Source organism: Chelonoidis abingdonii, chromosome 1 (assembly GCF_003597395.2).
Source record: "Chelonoidis abingdonii isolate Lonesome George chromosome 1, CheloAbing_2.0, whole genome shotgun sequence".
In the NCBI taxonomy this organism is placed as follows: Eukaryota; Metazoa; Chordata; order Testudines; family Testudinidae; genus Chelonoidis; species Chelonoidis abingdonii.
This window is the reverse complement of record NC_133769.1, coordinates 73,724,255-73,746,994: the sequence shown is the minus strand read 5'-3', so window position 1 is coordinate 73,746,994 and position 22,740 is coordinate 73,724,255. Positions and strand designations below refer to the sequence as shown.

Sequence of the window (22,740 nt, the reverse complement as noted above, 5' to 3'; positions counted from 1 at the left end):
GGAGTTTGGGGTAGAAAGGTGATATACTGGAAAATCAAGAAATGCTTAATTATGTTTCTGTAAACAAGTAAAATGGATGCATATGCCTACCCAGTGTTCATTCCTGACTTATAACTGGTTGCATACAATCATTCTTAGCAAATTTTGTGTCTAATGTCAACAGAGGATGTGAGTATATAGCTCTAATGGTGTGCTATGTAAGGAGTTGAAAAGGGCAGGTATAGTGATTTTTTTTTTCCCCCCCCCCCCGGCAACAATCTACAGTGGTTTGGGCTGATAATCCTAACTGACTGGATTATAATGTTTATGGCCTAGACATACAGAGCAGCTGAAGCAGAAAAGGGGTTGTGTTTAAGGCTGATGGCCTGTATATGATTTGCATTTATTGTATAGAAAGTGAGAATTTGTAGTTCATAATGAAAATGTGGATGAGTTATGGTGACTTACTGGGATGGCTGGAAATGGAGTTTGGGTGTTTTGTGACCATTGAATGGGTGTCATCTGGTCAGAGTTTGTTTATTGATCCTTAACTTCTAAATGTCTTGGCTTTCAATCATTTGATAAATTCTGTATTTGGGGTCTTGCATCTAAAGTTTGATTTACAACCATCTTAATTAAGCTTTTTGCATGGGAATTTCCATAGGGATATTTGAGTGTGGAAATGTCAGGTGAATGTTCTAAACTTCTTAAACTCTTCCTGGGAGAATAAGGAAATGTAGTAAAATAGAGCACAAAGTAAGCTATGTCAGGAAGGAGAAATCTTGCTGTGTTTAACTTCACTTCCCACAAATTAGCACAAGACCCCATATGCTCCTCTTTTAGAGTAGTAGGAGCTGGGCTGCATATAATTAAATGTGCTCATAAAGGACACATCTGCATTTGACTTCACTCAAGCAAACACCACCGGGCTCCTTATGAGTTATGGGGTCCATCCAAGTAAAGTCACCTGTATGAACAAAGCCGAGGCCTGAATCTGACTAATTGAGTTCTGGAATCTAAGTCCAAAGATGTCGACTGATGCTAAAAAGCCCTGCTGAGATCTCAGTCAGTTCTCGATGTTCATACGATCACAGAGAGAACATGAAGTAAGTGTGTGTGTGTGTGTGTCTCTCTCTCTCTCTTTATGACCCCTCCAGTCAGAGTCCACCAGCTCCTGGCCTTACCAGCAGTCAAAAAGGTTTCCCTGCCTGTGTGGAAACCTGTTCCTCTGTCAGTCCTTCTGTGAGTACTTCCCCAACTTCTCAGCCCTCCAGTCTTTCGAGGGCTGTATCAACACCTGAGTCTCTTTGGTTCACTCCTGGGGATTTTCCTCTCCTCCAGAGATCTGAAGAGAGCTGGTTAGCTGAGGCTTCAGTCATTCAGTTATGTTCAGGCTCTGTCTATTCATTGCTGATAGCCCATCAGAATCTCATTCAAAGACACACAGTCAGGCACCATTCCCTTTGTGTTTAGCCCAAGCAGTATGCAATAAGAATACAGTTTAAAATAATCAGAAGGGCTTACAGAGTGTGCATAGCACCAAACAGTTTGCACATAGATTCCCCAAATCATTGCACAGTCCTGCTCTCTTTGACAGAGCCCCAGGATTTGTCACAGGTAGGGTGACCAGATAGCAACTATGAAAAAACAGAACAGGGTGTGGGGGATAATAAGCACCTATATAAGAAAAAGTCCCTCAAAATGGGACGGTCCCTTTTTAAAAAAATGGGACATCTGGTCACCCTAGAGGGGATGCTGAAAATCCTTCTTACTCACCCAAATGTTTTGGAAGAGGTGAGATGAGCAAGTGAGGGCCTTATCTTTTATTTTGGGGGCCTCAATGGACTGAGGCCCAGGCCTGCAAATACTTAGTGCATATAAGTAACATCATTCTCACAAGTAATCAGTTAAACTAATGGGATTGTTCACATAAGCAAAGCCACTCACATGCTTAAGTGTTTGCAGAATTGGGCCCATTGTATGTAAACACTGTTTAGGCTATTGAATTATGATGCACATTAATTAAAAGTTACCTGTTTCACTTTATGTAAAGTTTGACGAATTTTTTCTATTTGACTTGCTTTTAGACTTCATTAAACTCTAAAAAGCATGAGCCTATTGTTCTTTGTATTCTGGTATAATATAGTAGTACCCACAACATGCTAGGTGCTTTCCACCCAGTCCTTGTCTCAAAGAGCTCACAATCTAATCAAAAGATCTAAGTGAAGAAAATCTAATCAGTAGCTTTACAGTTATAAATGTTTACACTTTGCATGCTCTGGGAGGGAATGCACAGTTCAATAAATGTGCAGGTATATCCGGTGCTCAGCCCACAGTACTAACAGACACTAGTCACCTGTCACTAGTTGGTGCCTGTCAAGAATGTACATATGACTGAGGAGCAGGAGGATGTGGATGGGCACCAGATGGCCTGTGACTGGACTGAGGGTGCCTGCTAGCTAAGGAACTTGTTGTAGTAAGAGGAGGCCCTAAGATATAAAGCTTGGTATCAGAGGCCTGGTATGACGCCTAAACTAAAGTAATGGTCAAGACTTTGCTAACATAAAGCAAAGTTAAGCTGTGAACTAGAGGCAGGCCCTGCTCACAGAAGCTGGCAAGGAAAGGCCTGATGCTGCAAGAAGATATGTACCTAAAAGGTACCGAACACTAGATATCAGAACATTCACATACTTGCACATTCCACACAATAACAAGGAACAGGCTGACCCATCCCAATGACAGGGTAATATGATGGATAGTGTTGTCAGATGCTACCGCTGTGGTGCTCTTCTCTGTTCAATGTTGGTATCACTCGGCTGCGTGCGTGTGTTCCCTCTGTGTGCTGCCCCAGCTCTGCAGATAGCTGACACAGCAGACCCGAAGAGAACCCCCAATGACCACAGAGTCTAGTAAGGTACGAAGGCACATCGGCCAGGTTTATTGCCGTATGGACACGATAGTTCCCCTAGATTGTTACTCTAGTAAAAGGCATACTACTAATATGTGCCCCTTGACAATGGACTCAGCTCAGTTAGTGGCGGGACTTTCCACTGCCCCCTAGGCCAGACAAAGACATCTCCCCAGGGATGCATTCTTATACACAGGTACAAACAAGTTACACATCACGCCTGACGTATTGAGGTGCAACCCCTCGACGTAGCAAGGTGCAACCCCTCTACGCAGTAAAGTGACACCTCTCACCTTGTACATGTTGTTGGAACAAAACAACTCTATCCATCATATTACCCTTTTGGCCCTGTCATTGAGATGGATCAGCCTGTTCCTTGTTATTGTTCAGTACCTTTTAGGTACCTATCTTCTTGCAGCATCAGCCCTTTCCTTGCCAGCTTCTGTGAGCAGGGGCTGCCTCTGGCTCACAGCTTAATTTTGCTTTATGTTAGCAAAGTCTTGACCATTACTTTAGTTTAGGCCTCAGGCCTCATACCAAGCCTCTGATACCAAGATTTATATCTTAAGGCCTCCTTTTACTACACTTGTGCCTCTTCTCATCATCCCCTCAAACATTTAAACAAAAACTAAACACCTACAGGGTCAAATGCAAAAGGTTACAGGCCAAATCTTGCTTCATTTATTCACATAAGTAGTCCAATTGACTTCTATTGGACTACTCCTTTGAGTAAGGACAGCAGCAATTAGCTACATGTTAACTGCACAAGCTCGATAACATTAGGTCCTCAAATAACAGGGCACGTAAAAGAGAAGGGTGAATGTATGCCCTTAACTCTTAACCAAGCGAATTACAGTGAGCCTTCACCTATATTCAGATAGTTACCTTGGATTAAGGGTTGTGGGTGGCTTTTTTTGGATGTGATTTGAAAATAGATAAATGAACTCATCATTAATAGATTAGGCCTCATTCTACAGATCATTGTGTTAGATTTCCCCGCACTAATAAATCTGCCCATGGAATAGGGAAATCTGCACGTGGAATAGGAGTAGAATAGCCTGAAGTGTTCCTTCAACCTTTCAAACGCGTATTAGTCACTTATAGATACTTGGGGATAATGCTTCTGTAGAAACCAAACAGCTCCAAAAGTCAATATAATTAACAATGGCCTTAAAACTAGAACAGTGATACAGTATTGGTCACACATGGTTTTGTCCCAGTCTGGATACCACCCAGAGTTACCTATAAACAAAAGGAGGAATTATTTTTAAGCAGAACTGTACTTAAGGTAACAAATTCAAGAAACAATATCTGATTGTGATACATACTTATGACTTTCTCACGCTCTGGATTTTCTGGCAAGAGAAGAGAAAGGAACATAAGCTTATTTACAAGTTGGAAACCACTTAAATGAAAAATGATTGAGAACTTGAGTACATAATGAGACGCTCTGGGACCTTTGCTTTTCTCACCTGGGTGTAATACAAATATGTCTGTTTCACTTTAATAAAACATTGAAAAATGCCCAAAAGAGGAAACTTGAGAATAACTTATTTCCACAATGATACTTCCAGGCCTGGCTGAGACAGAACTTGCTCATACTCACCTGCTTCTTTTAGCCTTTAGTAGCTGAAATGGAGGAAGTGGGTATTGATAACTGCAACTAATGCTACTGCTGTTTACTTAGGCTTGGCTCCGCAAAGGGACATAGGAGCTGCAGTGCTGAATGTTGCAACACTTAACTTTTAGGCTTCTAGAAAATCACAGAACAAACACTGATCCACAGTCTCAGTTAGGCCCTATACAATGAATGGGGAGAGAGTAATGCCTATTAATACATTCCACAAAAGCCAATACACTAGATGGGGAGCAGCCTAAGATAGCCAATAGGAGATGCTGAATGTGTCCTTAGCCCCATCTCCCTGCAGCCTGGACTTAGGCCCTATCTTTGCTTGGTGATCCATGAATGGGAATCCACAGCCTGAAGTCAGGCAGTTTAGGCACCTTTGGCAGGAATGAGTTAAGTGCCTGCCTTGCTCCACCCAAAACAGCCAGAGGAAGAAGTGATGCTGGTGCTGCCACCCACCTTACAACTGTTAGCCCAGTGGTTATGGTGTTCTTCTGGGATGTTCAATTCCCCACTCTCCCTTTCTGAGGGGAGGGGAAGGATCTGAACAGGGGTCTCCCCCTTCCCCAGGAGCAGGTTCTAATTCCTGAGCTTTGGGATGTTATGGTGTTGGGGCTCCCTCAGTCTCTTCTATTGAAGTCGCTCCACAGTGGATGAATAACAAAAGAGAGATTGGAGCAGGGGAACTGGACCCTGGGTCTTCTACCTCCCCAGATGGATTGTAATGTTGTGTTCTCTGCCTCTGGCCCAATGACTATTAAGTATTTATTCACAGTGGTACAGTTACTGGGCTGAATATTTTCTGAAAACTTTTGCAGTCAGGCTGCTTCATGTTACTTTTGAAAAACCAGCACATTGCCTCTCTGCCTCCCCACCCCAAGCACATGCTGTGGAGCAAATCAAATGCTTACAAAAGATTGGGCCTAGCTGTGATCCCAGGCTGGCTAGCCTCTCCCTTGAGGCTTTGTTGCACTGGTGGGGGTATTAGCCTGGCTCCCTCCTAATGCTCTCTGGTGTGTGAAGAGAGTGTCTTGCTACCTGGGGTGGAAAAGGGGTTCTTTTATTCTCTTTTCCTCCTCCATGTGGATCCCCACCATACATGGCTTTTGGATGTAGATTCTCAAACGTACTTGAGAGCAAGCAACCACTGTCTTGTGACAATGGTCCATTGATATTGTGTCTTATATATGGGTCTTTCCATATGATATCATTCAGTTAGGGACTTTCCTTTTTACTTACCACATAGCTTATCAACACACTTCTCACCGTTGCATTTGCTGCATGCTGCTCCCATGTCATAAGGCCATGTTGGATAATTCCCACTGCAAAGAGGAACAACTTTGTTCTGATATTGACCTCCTTGGGAAGAATTTGAATATCCTGTGTTCATATTTTGTTGGAATTATTTTATCATAGGAAAAAACTACAGCAAAGTCCCTTTCACACAGAACATGCAGTGAAATGGAAGAGAGCAGGACTGACTGGACCCCATGTTTAGGAACTCAATTTTAATGAAGTTTTGTCTATCTTCCTTCCTGAACTTAACACTGCCAAATTTCAGCTTCCAGAGACTGAGAACTTTGGAAGTGTGATATTTAGCTATGTCACTGAAAGAGTTACTGTTCTCTTTTGTGCACACTGAACATTTTAATATAGAGGAATCCCTGCCAGGCTGGCTGGGAATCTGTAAGGGAGCTATTTTATTTCAGTTTATATGCAGACTGTTATAGGAATCAGTTGTCTCTTCCCCCCCTCCCCCATCTCTTTTCGCACCCTCCTTCCTTTCTAGAGACTTTCTGGGTGAAATTCTAGCCTAACTGAACTCAGTGGGGCCAGGATTTCACCCCATATTTCTTTGTTTACGTAAACCCTCTTGAGGACAAAGCACTCAAATGAAGGATTAAGAGGAATTTAAGTGGTCCTTCGCTTTTGTGCTCTCCCCGTGCACAGGGTTGAATGTCACTAAATCAAATGGCACACTCGAGGAACTGATGCCCAAATGAAGTATAGTTTGATTTGGTTAACTCACAGGCTAAAGGATAGAATTTGGGTGCACAAGAAACACAGCATATAGAGTTTCAATCCACTGTTCAGCAGTGATAAAGGACATCAATAGGAAGCTGGCTCACACAGTATTGAGATATATTAGAAGTCCAGGGATACTGCATTATACTTTATAAAGCACTGGTTTGACACATTTGTGGGTACAGTGTTGTATTATAGTCAGTCTTGGTTACCCTAGGATATGTCTGCACTGCAGTTGGGGGTGAGGGATGATTGCATCATGTAAACTAGCTAGCCTGAGAATTGAGAACAGTGAAGTCACATCAGCATGGGCTTCACTGTGGAATTGTACAAGCCTGCAAAAGACCCTAGGTAATTACTTGGCCTGTGAGCCTGGAACCCTAAATACTTCCTTGGGTGGCAAGCATAGGGCTAGACTCCTTGCTGCTGTAGCTTTACTGCTATTAGTACTTGTTCTCGTTAGATTAAAGCTAGCTCAGGTATGTCCACCCCAGCTACCGCCACACCTCCAACTGCAGTGTAGACATACCCTATGTGTAGAATGACATAGTTAAGTTGGAGAACTACTCCCCTCCGCCAAAGGGCCACTGAATAGATAAAAGGAGTGGAGAGGTTTACACAGATAAAGGCTCTGTGTTTTAGGGCTAAATCCCCTGAATTTAAATTTCAAAATTAGGATTGAGCCCCCCAAAAGTCTTAAATTTCTAAGCATGCTCAGAAGTAGTATCATCTGTATGGTTTGCCAGTGACACACCAGTCAGATCAGTTGCTCAAATATTCAAGGCAGTCCATCTTCCAACATCTCCCTTATTTTACCTTTTTCTTTGGCCCCATTATTGACTCCAGTGGATAGCTCTGTCCCCGATCAAAGAGAATTGGGCATGGCTTTCTCTGGAGGATCTCATTACTGCTTCAAGCATTATCTGTATGAGTTTACCAGAAAGTAACATGAGTCACTCCTCCCCCACACCACAGCCTTGTAAAATAATTGTAATGAAAGGACTTACGCTGGCCCATAGTTGCAAATAAAATGTGCTGCATTAGATCCACGAAACCCTGTTACTGTAGGGCAAAAGTGAACAGCACAGCCAACTTTGTAACTTGTCGCCCAAACAACCTGAAAAGAAGTGGACATAAGCTACAATAAAATACCTGATTTTTAACATTCATGGGACTACAGAGAGACTGCTACTGTGCTTGTGACACAAACACACAATTGCTGAACTAAGAAAAATGTATCCTAGGGACTCTTTACTTTTCCAGTGTGTCGGCCTGGCTTGACATGGGTGAGGCCTCATTTCTTGGGAGACAGGACTAGGGAGGTAAATGGATCAGCAGTCTGGAAACGGAATGTCTGTACCAGCTAAGAAAAGATGGAACATCCAGGGAGCCATTTACAATGGATAAGTCATGAACATAAAGATGAGGTACAGAGTTAAGCCATGTCTACACTAGGGACCTGACAGTGGCACAGCTGTACCGATGCAGCTGCACCAGTGTAAGGTTTCCCATGTAGCCACTCTATGCCGACAGGAGAGACCTCTCCCATCAACATAATTAAATCACTTCCAGTGAGTAGTAGTAGCTACGTTGGAAGGACAGCGTCTCCTGCTGACATAGCGCTGTCTACATTGGTGCTTCTGTTGGTGTAACTTATGTCACTCAGGGCTGTGTGTTTTTCACACGCCTGGGCAACATAATTTATACCGACAGGTGCTAATGTAGATATAGCCTAAGTTGTGTGTGGACAGAGAATGCTGTACAGGGATTGGCTTCTATAAAGTAACCAAGCCAGTCCCAAAATATGTAATACAATGAATATTCAATGCAATCTAATGTGTAAATGCATATAAAGGAGGAGACATTAAATTCTTGAAAACACTGGCAAACGGAAATTCTTTCCACTGATGCATTTTCATATGTTGATTTGTGTGACTAGGAAAATAACTTTGCCAAGGTAGTTGACGACTTCTAGCAAACATGAGGGTTAGGTGTTTTCAATCCGTCTCATTTACTTAATTGTAGTCCACTGACCAGCACTACTTTTCTATCTGGAAAAGTGTTAACAGTTCAAAGACATGACGTATAATAAAGGCCTAATTCAGCTCATCTCTCACTAAGCTCAATTATCCCATATGCTGAAGTCAGTCAGGTTATGTACATTTATCTAAGAGCACAGTTTGGCTCAAAGTACCTAAGTTACCCTTTATCCAATGAGAATGACAGGCTCTCAGCTGGATTCCTGCTTCTCAACATTCCAGGAATGTGACTTTCTGCTCGATAACCATTCCTCCACCCTATTTTAAACTTTTTTACAACAAGTTTTAGTGAATTTATTGCTCACAAAAAACGCTGGTATGATACTCTCAGAAACAGAAATCCTCTTTTTGTCTATAGGCAAAGCTCAACAGCTCAGCCTTCATGTCCGCATGATCCTTAGTGTCTTTTCGATGAGACTGCCAACAGGAGACATGAACTTTCTCTGGACATGAACTGGACTGATGCCACAAATTCATTTAACATATAGGCCATGGTACACTCAGAAGGCAGTTTTTAATGGGACTCTTTATACGTATTCTCTCACTTTTAGATAATTAATATAAAGCAAACCTACTTGCACATAAAAATGATGCATATTTTTCATAAATATAGGACCAATAAAGTTGTGCATTGCAAATAGCTTCTGGTTACACAGCTGATAACAGTAATAATTGTTTTATAGTCATTACCAATCTGAGCCTGGTTTTTTGATTGCTGACCGAAAACTGAAAGACCCTGTAGCCAATTTCCAGTCTTGCCCCATTATGATTTTGAGCAAACTCTCTCTTAAATAATCTGTATTGCTACTACTGTTCTGAGGGTCTGTATCTGATTCCTTGCTAGAAGAGAGTCTTTCTCAGGGAAACCAAAATAAGATTAAATTTAAAGGGTAAAAAAAAATCTTCTTTATTTCAAGGGCCCTTTCTAAAACAGTGAAATAAAAAGAGCATGTGCACAATGTGATTACAAGACTTAGAAAATAGTTTGTTGAATTGGAATAGGAATCTCTCATTTTAAATTACAATGGACAAAAATAATTCTGAAGTTGAGATGGAGAAATGTAGCAAATGACTTACCTGAGTGTAGTGGCCACACACGTTGGTGCAAGTGTTGGTGCCATAGGCATAGTCTTTGAACTCATCGTACCAACTAGTAAGGGCTGCAGTCACAGAAAACATGTGAAGAGAGCCAGTCCAGATGTTTTCTCCAACAGAAGTAAAGGTAGGGTGGGCCTTCCCGCGTATCTTGAGATAGATATTATGTTTAAACTGACATGTCTTTGCCCATGCTCTGGCTGTCTTTGCCAAATCTGGGTCCCAGCTCTGCCAAATGTAAAGACAGACACAAACCATTTTCAGCTACATTGGCATAACAGTAATGCAAAGGAATTTCCTAGAGGGGCCATTCACAGATGTGAAAATGTCCTATGTTCTGCATATCTATTCATTCCTGGCCTCCTCAGAAATTTCCAAGAAAGGGGTCTGGGAGTTTTATAGAACTAGCTGATAAACAGTCCTGTGAACTCATTTTTGATAAGTTTAACCACTCATTCAGACCGGCACATCAAATTTCTGTTTTTGCTGGACTCCTGGGTTTATAAGACAAACACTAAAATTGTCTGGAAAACAAATGTAGGCATTTAAGCTCTCTTTAATAAAAAATGGGGATTCATTACTGTGTTAAAGAACTAATTTTCAAGAGCATCGTAGGCATTTCAGAGCAAATTTGTGTTGGCTTACTGTCCATAAAACTGGACAGATGGCAAGTTCTGTGAGTGCAAATGTTGGCTCCAAATCTATATTTGCATAAACAAATCTGAATTTGTCTATGCAAATCGGACAGTCAAATGGCTGTCTATGACATTTGTGTACTCAAATGCCTATTTGCACAAGTGTTGGTTTGGTTTTGTTTTTTCTTCTTTGTGCACCCAAAGCCTCCTGGGACAAATGTAGAGTTGTCTTTCTGAAAACTCAACCCTGGGATCTTACCCTTGTATCTTTAAAAAGACCCCTTTTATAGTGAAAATTCAGTGACCCAATCAATTCCATGCTTGCATGAGGTATTCTGATTTTTAGAAAATTTTTAACTTGTGGAATTTCTCTGTTGCATCTTCTGATTGCCTAAGTTTCTATAAATAAACTTTCTTCTTTTCAAATTATCAATACTGACTGCTCTGTCAAGGACTAAATGATTACTAGAAATGTAAAACTAACACAATGAAATGTAGCTTATGACATTTATCTAAGTACAGTACTTGAAATGTGCTGAAAACTGTATTATGTCACAGTAGCATTAAACTGAGTTCATTTCTAAACATATTTTTAGAGAGACGTTTTATAACCCACTGCAAATATGTATTTCTTCTCTTTTTCTTTTTGTAGCTAAGACCGTAAAAGTGAATTGTGTATAAATCAACAAAAGCTAAGATAGTTTTATCTGCCATTTAGTCACTAAAGTTGAGGTGATTTCCTTTCAGACTAGTGAGTTATAATGGCAGTTTTTATGGTTTAAATTGTTGACTTTGCTTGGATTTGTCTCACTAAATTGATATAAAAACAACTTGCCTGAAAATATTAGTGATGTCTGGTTTTTCGCATTGACTGGTTTATCAAGCTTTTGTCGGTAATTTAGACAAACTGTTACTTGATATTTCCTTAATTTTTAAAGAGAACAAATATAATAGATCTGCTTGAACAAATATTTACAAGAGACTGCTTTCCAGTTCCAGCCTTAATATTATTGCAAGTTAAGAGTAATGCTCCTGTTTACACCTGTGCAACCCCTATGAGTTATAAGAAAGAGACCCAGTCACTGGTTGCGAGTACTGAATTTGGCTCAGAGAGTTTGGGGGACCTGTTCTGTAGTTTTTGTTCTTCTTTACAATTCGATTTTTCTCCTCTACCCCAAAAACAATCTGTGTATTTTTTTCCTCTTTCTGTGACTACTCCTAGCTAGAGTTGGTTGACTCCTGCAGAAACAGTGTTTGTAAACACTCAGATTTGTTTGACCATATTTATAACCCTTATTTGCTTTCCGTGTGAATGCATCTTTGTTCACATAAACAAAAATTGATTCATGTGAAAAGCCAGCAAGAGTGTATGATGAATGGCTGTTCTTGTACAAATACCACATGGAAAACATACTCATATTTTTCATTAATTCCTCATCACTTTTGTTCTCACATTTAAAAATAATTCACACATCAAATTAGAGAGCCGAAACAATGCCATATGACTTGGGTGACCAATGGCGCACCACTGTAACAAACAGGCAAAGAATATCACTACATGCATCTGGGAGTCCGCTTCCCAGTGTGGGCAGAAGGATGTGCTGGCTCTGCTCCTGCTAACAAGCTAAAAATAGAAGTGTAGCAGGACAACATGGACAGTGGCTCAGGCTAGCCGGCAGATTCTGTACCTTGGGGTTGTGGGCAGGTTTGCACTCAGGCAGCTAGCCCAAGCTGCCACCCATGCTAGGCCAGTTACACCCCAATTTTTAGCAAACCAGCTCGAGCAGAGCTAGCTCTTGTCTGTTTACCTGTGCTGGGAAACACGGTACCTGAGGAAGTGTCAACATACCCAAAGTGAACAGTTTGTGAACAGCTGAAAACTGCTGAATACTTGCAAGAAAGTTACAGATCCAAATCTCATTGCAGTCACTGGGAGTCTTTCCACTGATCTGAATGGCCTTTGGATCAGGCCCAAAAAGACGGTTACTCACCTTTGTAACTGTTGTTCTTCGAGATGTGTTGCTCATATTCATTCCAAGTAGGTGTGCGCGCGCCACGTGCACGTTCGTCGGAAGAATTTTCCCCTAGCAACACCCGGCGGGTCGGCAGGCGCCCCCTGGCGTGGCGCCTTTGTGGCACCGTATATATGCCCCTGCCGACCCGGCCGCTCCTCAGTTCCTTCTTTCTTGCCGGCTACTCCGACAGTGGGGAAGGAGGGCGGGTGTGGAATGGATATGAGCAACACATCTCGAAGAACAACAGTTACAAAGGTGAGTAACCGTCTTTTCTTCTTCGAGTGCTTGCTCATATTCATTCCAAGTAGGTGATCCCAAGCCTTACCTAGGCGGGTGGGTCGGAGTTGGAGACTGTTGAATACAGAACAGCCCAGCCAAGAGCCGCATCGTCCCGGGACTGCTGCACCAAGGCGTTAATGGGCAGACAAAGGTGTGCACTGACGACCACGTGGCTGCACGACATATGTCTTGTATAGGCACACGGGCGAGGAAGGCAATCGAGGACGCTTGCGCTCTCGTGGAATGAGCGGTAACTCACCCTGGGAGAAAGTGTGAGCCAAGGCATAGATGTTTTGATGCAGGCCGTCACCCAGGATGATATTGTTTGCGATGAGACAGGGTGACCCTTTCATCCTGTCTGCGACGGGCAACGACGAATAGTTGGGAGGTCTTTCGGAAGGGTCGGGGTGCCCGGTCAATGTAAAACGCCAGCGCCCCATGAGACGAACATCGAGTGAATGCAAGCTCTGCTCTCTGCGAGACGCATGAGGTTTGGGTAAAACACTGGAAGAAAATGTCCTGGTTTAGGTGGAATGGGGGAGACCACCTTGGGCAGAAAGGCCGGATGCGGACGGAGTTGCACCTTGTCTTTATGGAATATCGTGTATGGTGCGTCCGCCACCAGAGCACGGAGCTCTGAGACTCTCCTGGCCGATGTAATGGCCACAAGGAACGCCACTTCCACGATAGGTACAGGAGAGAGCAGGTTGCCAAGGGTTCGAAAGGAGGGGCCATTAGTTTCGAGAGAACCAGATTGAGGTCCCAGGAGGGGGCGGGATAGCGGACCTGGGGATACAGGCGCTCCAGGCCCTTGAGGAACCTCGAGACCATAGGGTGAGAGAAGGCGGAGGAAAGAGCCTCTCCTGGATGGAATGAGGAAATGGCCGCTAGGTGGACGCGGAGGGATGAGAGCGCGAGGCCTTGTTGTTTAAGGTGCCATAGATATTCCAAGTAGCACTTGGATGGGACCTGAGCCTGGTGACAGTCCTCGTGATTTGACACCAGCAGGAAAACCTCTTCCATTTTGCCAGGTAGGTGGCCCTGGTTGCAGGTTTCCTACTTCCCAAGGAGCACTTGCTGCACTGGGTGGAACAGCGCAGCTCTGCAGAGCTCAGCCAGCCAGGAGCCACGCAGTCAGGTGGAGGGACCGGAGGTCGGGGTGGAGAAGCCTGCCGTGGTCTTGTGATATCAAGTCCCTGATGGACCGGGCAGGGGAACCGGACTGGCTATGGACAGGTGCAACAGCGTGGGGTACCAGTGTTGGCGAGGCCACGCTGGGGCGATGAGAATTAGTCGGGCCTTGTCCCTGCGTAGCTTTACGAGGATTTTTATTTGTGCACCAAGGGAAACGGCGGGAAGGCATAGAGGAGGTGGGTCGACCAAGGTAGGAGGAACGCGTCCGACAGAGAGCCGTGGTCGAGACCGCGGAAGGAGCAGAACAGGGGCACTTCGGTTGGTGCGGGACGCGAAGAGGTCGATTCGGGGAAATCCCCACCGCTGGAAAAGAGAATGGACTATGTCCGGACGAAGAGACACTCGTGGGCTAGAAAGGACCTGCTGAGCCGGTCTGCCAACACGTTCTGGACTCCTGGAAGAAAAGAGGCTTCCAGATCGATGCCGTGGGTTACACAAACTTCCCACAGCGTTATCGCCTCCTGACAAAGAGGGAGAGAGCGCGTCCCCCCCTGCTTGTTTATATAGTGCATCGCGGTGGTGTTGTCCGTGAGCACTAAGACAGAACGGCCTCGCAGGTGAGGAGAAGAAAAGCCTGGCAGGCGAGGCGGACGGCCCTCAGCTCCCTGATGTTTATGTGCAGCGACAGCTCCCGAGAGGACCAGAGGCCCTGTGTTCGACGAGACCCCATGTGAGCTCCCCAGCCCAGAGAGGATGCGTCCGTTGTTAAGGAAATGGACGGCTTGTCTGGGGTGAAAACGGTAACCCCGCACACACCAGGGCGGGATTTCGCCACCATCGGAGGGAGTGTAGGACGCTTTCTGTGAGTGTGACAACGATGTCCATGCTGTCCCTGCGTGGACGGTAAACCGAAGCTAACCATATCTGCAGTGGGCGCAGGCGGAGTTTGGCATACTTGGTTACAAAAGTACACGCCGCCATGTGGCCTAAGAGGCTGAGACAGACCCTGGCCGAGGTCGTGGGGAAGGCTAGCAGGCTGTCTATGATAGTGAGTAGTGCCTGGAAACGGCTGGGTGGAAGTGAGGCTGTCGCGACCATAGAGTCCAAGACGGCCCCGATGAATTCTATCCTCTGGGATGGTACGAGGATGGACTTGTCGAAATTTATCAGGAGCCCTAGAGATTCGAACAGGTCCCTGATGATTGTCATGTGCGCGGCGACCTGAGCCTGGGAGGACGCGCGAACCAGCCAGTCGTCCAGGTAAGGGAAGACACATATCCCCTGGCGACGGAGGCAAGCGGCCACTACTGCCATACATTTCGTGAAGACACGTGGGCAGAGGACAGGCCAAATGGTAGGACCGTGAATTGAAAGTGCCGGTCCCGCACCAGAAAGCGAGAGAAAGCGTCTGTGAGGCGGTAGTAGATCGAAACATGAAAGTACGCGTCCTTCATGTCGAGAGCAGCGAACCAGTCTCCCGGATCCAAGGAAGGATGATGGACCCAAGGATACCATGCGGGAATCGTAACTTCCTTACGAAGGCGTTGAGTCCGCGGAGGTCTAGGATGGGACGGAGAGCCTCCTTTCGACTTGGGGATTAAAAAATAGCGGGAGTAAAACCCTCGGCCTCTGAGGTCGTGAGGCACCTCTCTATCGCTCCGAGTTCGAGAAGCGTGAGGACCTCCTGCCAGAGGAGGTGCTCGTGAGAGGGGTCCCTGAAGAGGGACGGGGAGGGTGGGTGGGAGGGTGGAGGCGAAATAAACTGGAGATGGTAACCAAACTCCACCGTGCGCAAGACCCATTGGTCTGAAGTTATCCGGGTCCACGCCGGGAGGAAGGGAGAAAGGCGGTTGGAAAAAAGAAAGAGGAGTCCGGGAAGGACTGGTGCTCTGCTCTCTGGCGCACCTTCAAAAGTTTTGCTTCGGTCCCGCCGGTGGTTGGCGGTACCGTGTTTTGCCCCCCTTGGGAACCGGACTGGCGTCGTCGGTTCACCGTCCCCGCCGTCTGTTGAAGTCTTGGCGGGGGGCGTGGTGGGGGATAAGGGCGCTGAGGTTGCTGTCGAAAGGACCTCCGCTGGGTCTGCGGTGTGTGCATGCCCAGGGAGCGCATTATTATGCGGTTATCTTTAAGGCTTTGCAGCCTTGGGTCCGTCTTCTCTGAGAAGAGGCCCTGCCCTTCAAAAGGGAGGTCTTGTATGGTATGCTGCAGCTCCGGAGGTAAGCCGGACACTTGCAACCAGGAAATCCGTCTCATGGTAACGCCCGACGCGATGGTTCTAGCTGCTGAGTCTGCGGCGTCGAGCGCAGCCTGTAAGGCTGTCCTTGAGATCTTCTTGCCCTCTTCCACGAGACTTTTGAACTCAGGGCGGGAGTCTACCGGGACCAGTTCAGTAAACTTGTCCATGGTCTGCCAGGTATTAAAATCATATCTGCCTAGCAGCGCTTGTTGGTTTGCGACACGTAACTGGAGACCCCCAGCGGAGTAAATCTTACGGCCCAGCAGGTCCATACGTTTAGCCTCACGCGATTTTGGGGCGGGGGCTGGTTGGCCATGACGCTCCCTCTCATTCACGGATTGGACGACCAGAGAGCATGGAGGAGGATGGGTGTACAGGTAGTCGTACCCCTTGGAGGGTACCATGTACTTTCTCTCCACGCCTCTGGCCGTCGGAGGGATCGATGCTGGGGCCTGCCAAATAGACTCCGCTTTGGCCTGAATAGTTCGTATGAAGGGCAAGGCGACCCTCGTTGGTGCATCGGATGAGAGAATGTCCACTACAGGATCCTCAACTTCCGGCACCTCCTCCGCTTGTAGATTAATGCTCAAAGCCACTCTGCGGAGCAAATCTTGATGAGCGCGAAGTCAATAGGGGCGGGCCAGAGGTCGAAGTGCCCGTTCCACTGCCTCATCTGGGGGGAGGAGGAGGAGGAAAAGACCGGGGACCGGGGGCTCCCCTGCAGGTTGTTGATCCAGAGCATGGCTCGGTTCGAGGGTGCCTCTGGGTCCTGTGACTCGGCACATCGGTTGCCGGAGGAGGAACGCTGATGGTGGCCTCTGGCAGTCGAGCTGCACCAGCAGATCTCGCCGGCGGAAAGTTTCAGGATCGCCTTGGGCTTGATGGTACGCCCAAGGCGTCCAGAAGGACCACTGCTGGGGCTGGTCCGGATCTTGGCCCACATCCCCATAGAGCGCGCTGTCTGGTCGCGAGGAGCCGGAAGGGTGTCTGGAAGGCCAAGGCGGGCAGACAACCCGTAGGACTGTGCCGAGTGACAGTCGGTGCCTGGGAACGGTGCCGAGAGTCGAACCGGTGCCGAGATCGGACCCGGACCTACGACCAGCGCGCGGTGCCGGGAGGTCGACCCGGGATCGGGTGCGCCGACGGTATGATGGACTTCGTCGGAAGCGGTGCCGAGAGCCAGAAAGCGACGTTGCTGAGCGTCGGTCTGTAGATCGGACCTGGACCGGTGCCGCGAGTACGACCGGCGCCGAGAGTAGGATCGTGCCGGACTGGAGCGGCGTCGGGATGGCGAACCATGCGTGAGCGGGATCGGTGCCGAGATCTCGATCGGACCGGCGCCTATCCAGTGCTCCAGAGATGGAGGTTGGAGCATCGCTGGCTTTCCCATAGAGGAAGCGCCCGCACCGGCGGTGCCGGGGGCTGAGGCAGGGAAGCTCAGTGAGCGCTATCAGGTCCCGCGCCGTCGTGAAGGTTTCTGGCGTAGTCGGGATCGTGAGCTCGACCACGGCACGTGCCGGGAGCTATCAAGCACCGGACTCGACGGCCCTTGCCCGGCCGGAGTCGACGGTATGGGAAGCACCGGTGCCGGGGCAGATAGTGGTGCGTGCCGGCACGGCTTTCCTGGCTCGGACTGCGGTTCCGGAGGCCGCGACCGCAGGAGCCTTCGCCTTCTTCGGCCGAGGTGAAAGCGAGCGCCGCTGGCTGGCTGCTCAGACGAGGACTTATGGTGCCGCGGTGCTGTGGCGGTACCGCTCGTCCCCGGTGCCGAAGACGGTGGTTTCGGGTGCGGGCCGGTGCGGTCGTGCCGGAACTGCCGGAGTCAGGGCGGCCTCCATAGGAGCTGCTTTAAACGGGAGTCCGCTCCTTTTTTGTCCGCGGTTTGAAGGACTTGCAGATGCGGCACTTCTCCGTCAGATGGGATTCCCCCAGGCACTTGAGGCAACGATCGTGGGGGTCTCCGTTGGCATCGGCCGACGACAGGCCGAGCACTGCTTGAAGCCGGGAGAGCCGGGCATGAGCCTGGGTCCCGGAGCGGGCGAGGAGGAGTATACCTCAGCCCACTAACTATATACAACTACGTTTAACAACTATACTTATAACTATTAACTATTAACAACTACCAAACAACACTAACTAACTAAGAACTATGTAGAACGGGTGAAACGCTAGGGATGTGGAGGTCAGCAAGCGCACTCCACGTTCCCAACGACCGACACGGGCGGAAGAAGGAACTGAGGAGCGGCCGGGTCGGCAGGGGCATATATACGGTGCCGCAAAGGCGCCACGCCAGGGGGCGCCTGCCGACCCGCCGGGTGTTGCTAGGGGAAAATTCTTCCGACGAACGTGCACGTGGCGCGCGCACACCTACTTGGAATGAATATGAGCAAGCACTCGAAGAAGAAGAGTGCCTTCTCACAAACTGAGCAGGGGAAAAGGGTTACATTTGTCAGTTAACTTGTTTGCAATGAAGAATTTGACAGTCTCTCTTCCTTGGTAATGCCACTGTAACCTCCCAGTAAGATGTGTATAGTTATTTTGAAATCAACTTTTTCTTTAGATGCTGAAGATACCACAAACACTGCCAGCAGCCTCTTCTTGTACTTTTTGTTGCTTGCGTGCAGAGAAAGAGGAAATGCTTCTCACATACGTATTTCCATTTAAAAAGGCTGTTCTCAAAAAGGTGGAATGTCTTGAGTTCATTCTCTTATGTCTCTAGATAGAAACCTGAGCCTCATCTGAGGCCTGGTCTATACTACAGAGTTAGGTCAACGTAAGCTGTCTTATGAAGATCTAACTCTGTAAATGTTCCCAATAATATGTAGCTCCCACCAATGTAAGTCGTCCTCTACACTGACTTAATTCCACCTCTGAGGGAGATGTAGCACTTAAGTTGATGTAGTTAGGTCGTCGCAGTGTCAGTGTAGACACGGTTTGCTTACATTGACTGTTGCTGTCTTTCAGAAACTGTCCCACAATGCCCCTGCTAGCAGTTAAATCAGTACAAGCGCTCCTGGTGAGGCTGCACACCACTGACACAAGGAGTGTAGTATAAACATGTAACATTGATTCAATTACTGTGGTGGCTATATATCAGTGTAACTTAGGTCAACTTAATTTTGTAGTGTAGATTTGTGCTGAGGTAAACCAGAGCTCCAAGTGAAATACGTGCATCTGACAAAGTGAGTATTCACCCACGAAAACTCATGCTCCAAAACATCTGTAAGTCTATAAGGTGCCACAGGATTCTTTGCTGCTTTTACAGATCCAGACTAACACGGCTACCCCTCTGATAAGTGAAATACTGTAACCCTCTTTAGTCATACTTAGCTTTTAATTGTTGAAGAGCTAAGCAGTATGTGGTTTTACACTATATTGCATTTCGCAATAGATTTTGGCACTTCCCCTATTGCTTCCTTCACATTAGATACCTCATTGGAGGGGATGGGGGGGTTGATTTAGTCTGACCTTCAGAAATAATGCTATCAAGGTTTTTAGGCCTCATGCTAGTTGTAATATAATCTTTCCCTTATAATCTGTGAGTGTAATTTTTCAGATTTTGTGTCTAATTTAAAACAAAGGAATTCTGCACTTCATTGCGGTAACCCTAATATACAACCCTAGTGCCCTTTCAATAAGACATACAGGACTCAGGATAGTGATAAGCACCAGTAAAAGAACCTTGACAGAGATAGCCAGATAGAACCTAGTGAGAAAGCCAGCTTTGTCTGGAAACTTAGAACCAGCACGTACTGTAACTAACAAACACTATTCTCATAACTGTAAAAAGAAAAACCATTTTCCAACTTCCAGTTTGTGGTGTTTATCCAGAAAAAAAGAATTGCCTCTCCAGTTGTTGTCTCAGCAAAGTCACTCATGGTTTCTGTGTGAAGAGGTTCTGCTGCTTAGCGGCCACCTCTTTCCTGGTGGTGGTTTCACAGTTGCTGGTCACTCCAATTGCCATATATGCAAATGAGTTTATTAGAATGTTGGCAGGGATCTTGCTGAGCAGGGACACAGTGCATCTTATGTGGTGGCAGATATTTCCCTGGAATATATTTGGCCACAGCTGCAATATATCTTCATTACTGAACTTCACGACAGGGAAATCAAGATTTCTCCAACGAGAAGATGCAGGAAGCATCACAGCCTAAATATTACCCATTCTAGCAAGAAAGGGAGCTAGGTAGGATGGAGTGTTTCCCAGGACTTTGAAATTGAAGAAAACCTCCAAAGGATTTGTCCCTCTGAATGGAACAGCAGGGTTTCTGTCACATAGTTATAACACATTTATCTATGTAGTTTGAGAGTCCCTTGAGCTACAGAAAGGGAATCACTGCTGCAGTTGACAAATGGGAGTTCTCCCCTTAAGGGGATTTTGTGTATTTTACCAGAATGCTGGATCTGTCTGTACCCCAGCGTGGGATGGGTAGACACTCCACTCCCAACGGTAATAATCAGGATGCCTGAATGGTCCCAGAACTGACAGCCAGGGACTTCTTTCCTGGTTAGATTTGGTTTAGTTTCTTTTAGGACTCTGTTGCTGCCCCAGCACCTCCAGCTTATAGGACCACCAGCAGCTGTGAATAATCCTCTGTTGGATGAAGTCCTGAGACAGCATTGCAGGTAACCGAACAGCTATAAACTCTACAAAGTGACTTGATGACAGTGTTCTCTTCCAGCGTAGATTTACAGCAAGCAACACTGAAGAGATGGGGGGAGGGGAAGAGGGAAACCAACTAACAGGCATATTTAGTGCTTCACGTGTAGCCAACGAAAGATTATGCTCAAATAAATTTGTAAGTCTCTAAGCTGGCACAAGTACTCCTGTTCTTCTTATAAATCATGCAGGGGCTGCTGAGCTGTGACAGTTTAAAACAAGGAGGATTTCATAGCATAAACCTCAAGCGTAGAAGTGAGGTTTGAAAAATCCATCTGAACCCCGGGAGAGGCACTGAGCAGGTATGTGTCCAGCTGTCATAACTGAAGCCTTACTGCAGTGGTTTGAGGCTTTGGGATGGTTTTTTTGTTTTATTTTTAAACTATGATTCAAGGAGGGTTGGCATAGCTGAGAAGCTTTCGTAGCCAGTTACAAAAGTAAATCCTCACAAGAACAGTTAACACCATTACAACGTTCACCGTCTGTGTGCAAGTGAGGAGTAAATATTGTTGAAGGTCCCCTTACCATGTGAAGCATGTTGCTAGCTGCTGGATTCACCCGGGACCGAAAATGGTTATGAGCCGTCACGCACTCCTCAATAAACTGTTTGTCTCTTGTATCAGGTAAAGTATTTGGCTCATAAGAGTAGCAGCAAACTGAGAGAGCCAGTACTACCAGCACAGGAAGGGACAGCGTGATTTTCATGATTCTCAAGTCTCTCTGATCTTTCAACTTTGAAAGCAGAATATTTTGGCTATATACGGTGCTCTTAGATCCCCAGACGGTGTTTTGGCTGGAAGGCTGAGTTTTATCTTCAAATTACAGCTGCTTGATAGGGTATTGCTAACAGGAAACGAATCAGCTTCAGCAGTTCCCCAAAAAGAATGAGGAAATTGTGGTAAATAAATTTTGCACTGACGCTGTCGAGTTTCTGTTTTAGTGAGCATTTGTATTGGCAGGGCAAAGAATAGGCCAGAGTAGGGAGGGGGGAGAGGAGCATGCGATGTTGCTCCTGGCAGGGGAGGGAAGGGAGGAACAAGCAGCATTGCTCCAGCTGGCGGTATGGGGGGAACCTCCCACCGCCTTCACCACCCCACTGGCACCCCTGTCCTCAATTTCTGGCAGAAACTTCTGGAGTTTAGACTGGCCCAAATTAGTGAACTCTATAGCAATGCACTTCTTACATAAACGTTAATTACCTGTATTGTAACTGGAGTTCTTTAAGATGTGTTGTCTGCATGTGTTTCATTTCTTGTTTCAGATTGAAAATAAGGTGTAACTTTAACAGATCTGCTCTAGAAATTATTAGGGGGAAGTCCTATGGTCCGTGTTATACAGGAGGTCTGAGTAGATGATCACAGTCAGGATTGTCCTCAGGCATACGCATCCAAAAATTTGGGGCACCCTGGGTCTTAGTGTCCACAGAGCTGCCCAGAGGATTCAGGGGGCCTGGGGCAAAGTGGGGGAGCGGACATAAAAAAGGTGCCACCCGCTACGGCACCTGTACTCACCAGGCAGTGCTCCAAGTCTGTGGCGGCGGGTCCTTCACTCGCTCTGAGTCTTCGGCAGCAGCGGGTCCTTCACTCGCTCCGAGCTTTGACAGCCGCGGGTCCTTCACTTGGTAACACTGAAGGACCCGCCGCCAAAGTGCTGCCGAAGACCTGGAGCGAGTGAAGGGCCCGTCGCCGAAATGCCATCAAAGACCCAGACTGCCACCAGGTGAGTAGCTGGGGAGGGGATTCTCAGCCAGGGCTCGCGGGGTCCCTGCGGGGCCTGGGGCAAATTGCCCACTTGCCCCCCCTCCCCCTCCGGGTATTTGTGTTCTGATCTCTCCTGCTGCAGCCTGGTGAGTCTTTCTCTGGAGGGGATCTAGTTCTTAAAAGGGAAAAAGCCTTCCAGCCTGCCAGACCTATTAGCACAACACTGAAACTGTTAGAGTCATTCAAGTGGTAATGAAGGATTTAACAGGCATTTGCCAACCCCCAGGTATATACTGTCAGTTTCTGAATGTACTGACAAAAACAGTTGTGCTTCTTGGACTCATGGCTAAGATCAAGTGTTCACTCGGAACATGTTAGTCTACAAGACCTTAATTTAAAATTTGCTTT

General features: G+C 46.6%; 1 protein-coding gene across 1 annotated transcript; it reads right to left on the bottom strand.

The window, feature by feature from the left end:
- Nucleotides 1-247: 247 nt before the first annotated feature.
- On the bottom strand, nucleotides 248-21,544 carry LOC142045713 (glioma pathogenesis-related protein 1-like). The gene is made up of 6 exons (XM_032790808.2): nucleotides 21,158-21,544; nucleotides 9,656-9,901; nucleotides 7,547-7,656; nucleotides 5,754-5,836; nucleotides 4,216-4,242; nucleotides 248-4,129 (listed from the first exon to the last, which is right to left on the bottom strand). The coding sequence occupies exons 1-6, from the start codon at nucleotides 21,335-21,337 to the stop codon at nucleotides 3,978-3,980; spliced, it is 798 nt and encodes a 265-aa protein (XP_032646699.1). The 5' UTR covers nucleotides 21,338-21,544; the 3' UTR covers nucleotides 248-3,977.
- Between the last annotated feature and the right edge of the window lie 1,196 nt (nucleotides 21,545-22,740).

Excerpts from the sequence above, each read along its gene's own strand:
- LOC142045713 (XM_032790808.2), bottom strand. The coding sequence starts at position 21,337 with ATGAAAATCACGCTGTCCCTTCCTGTGCTGGTAGTACTGGCTCTCTCA. Across the intron at positions 4,243-5,753 it reads GTGTGTTGATAAGCTATGTG|AAAATCCAGAGCGTGAGAAA; the intron begins GTAAGTAAAAAG and ends TTCTCTTGCCAG. Across the intron at positions 4,130-4,215 it reads AGAGCGTGAGAAAGTCATAA|GTAACTCTGGGTGGTATCCA; the intron begins GTATGTATCACA and ends TTTTGTTTATAG.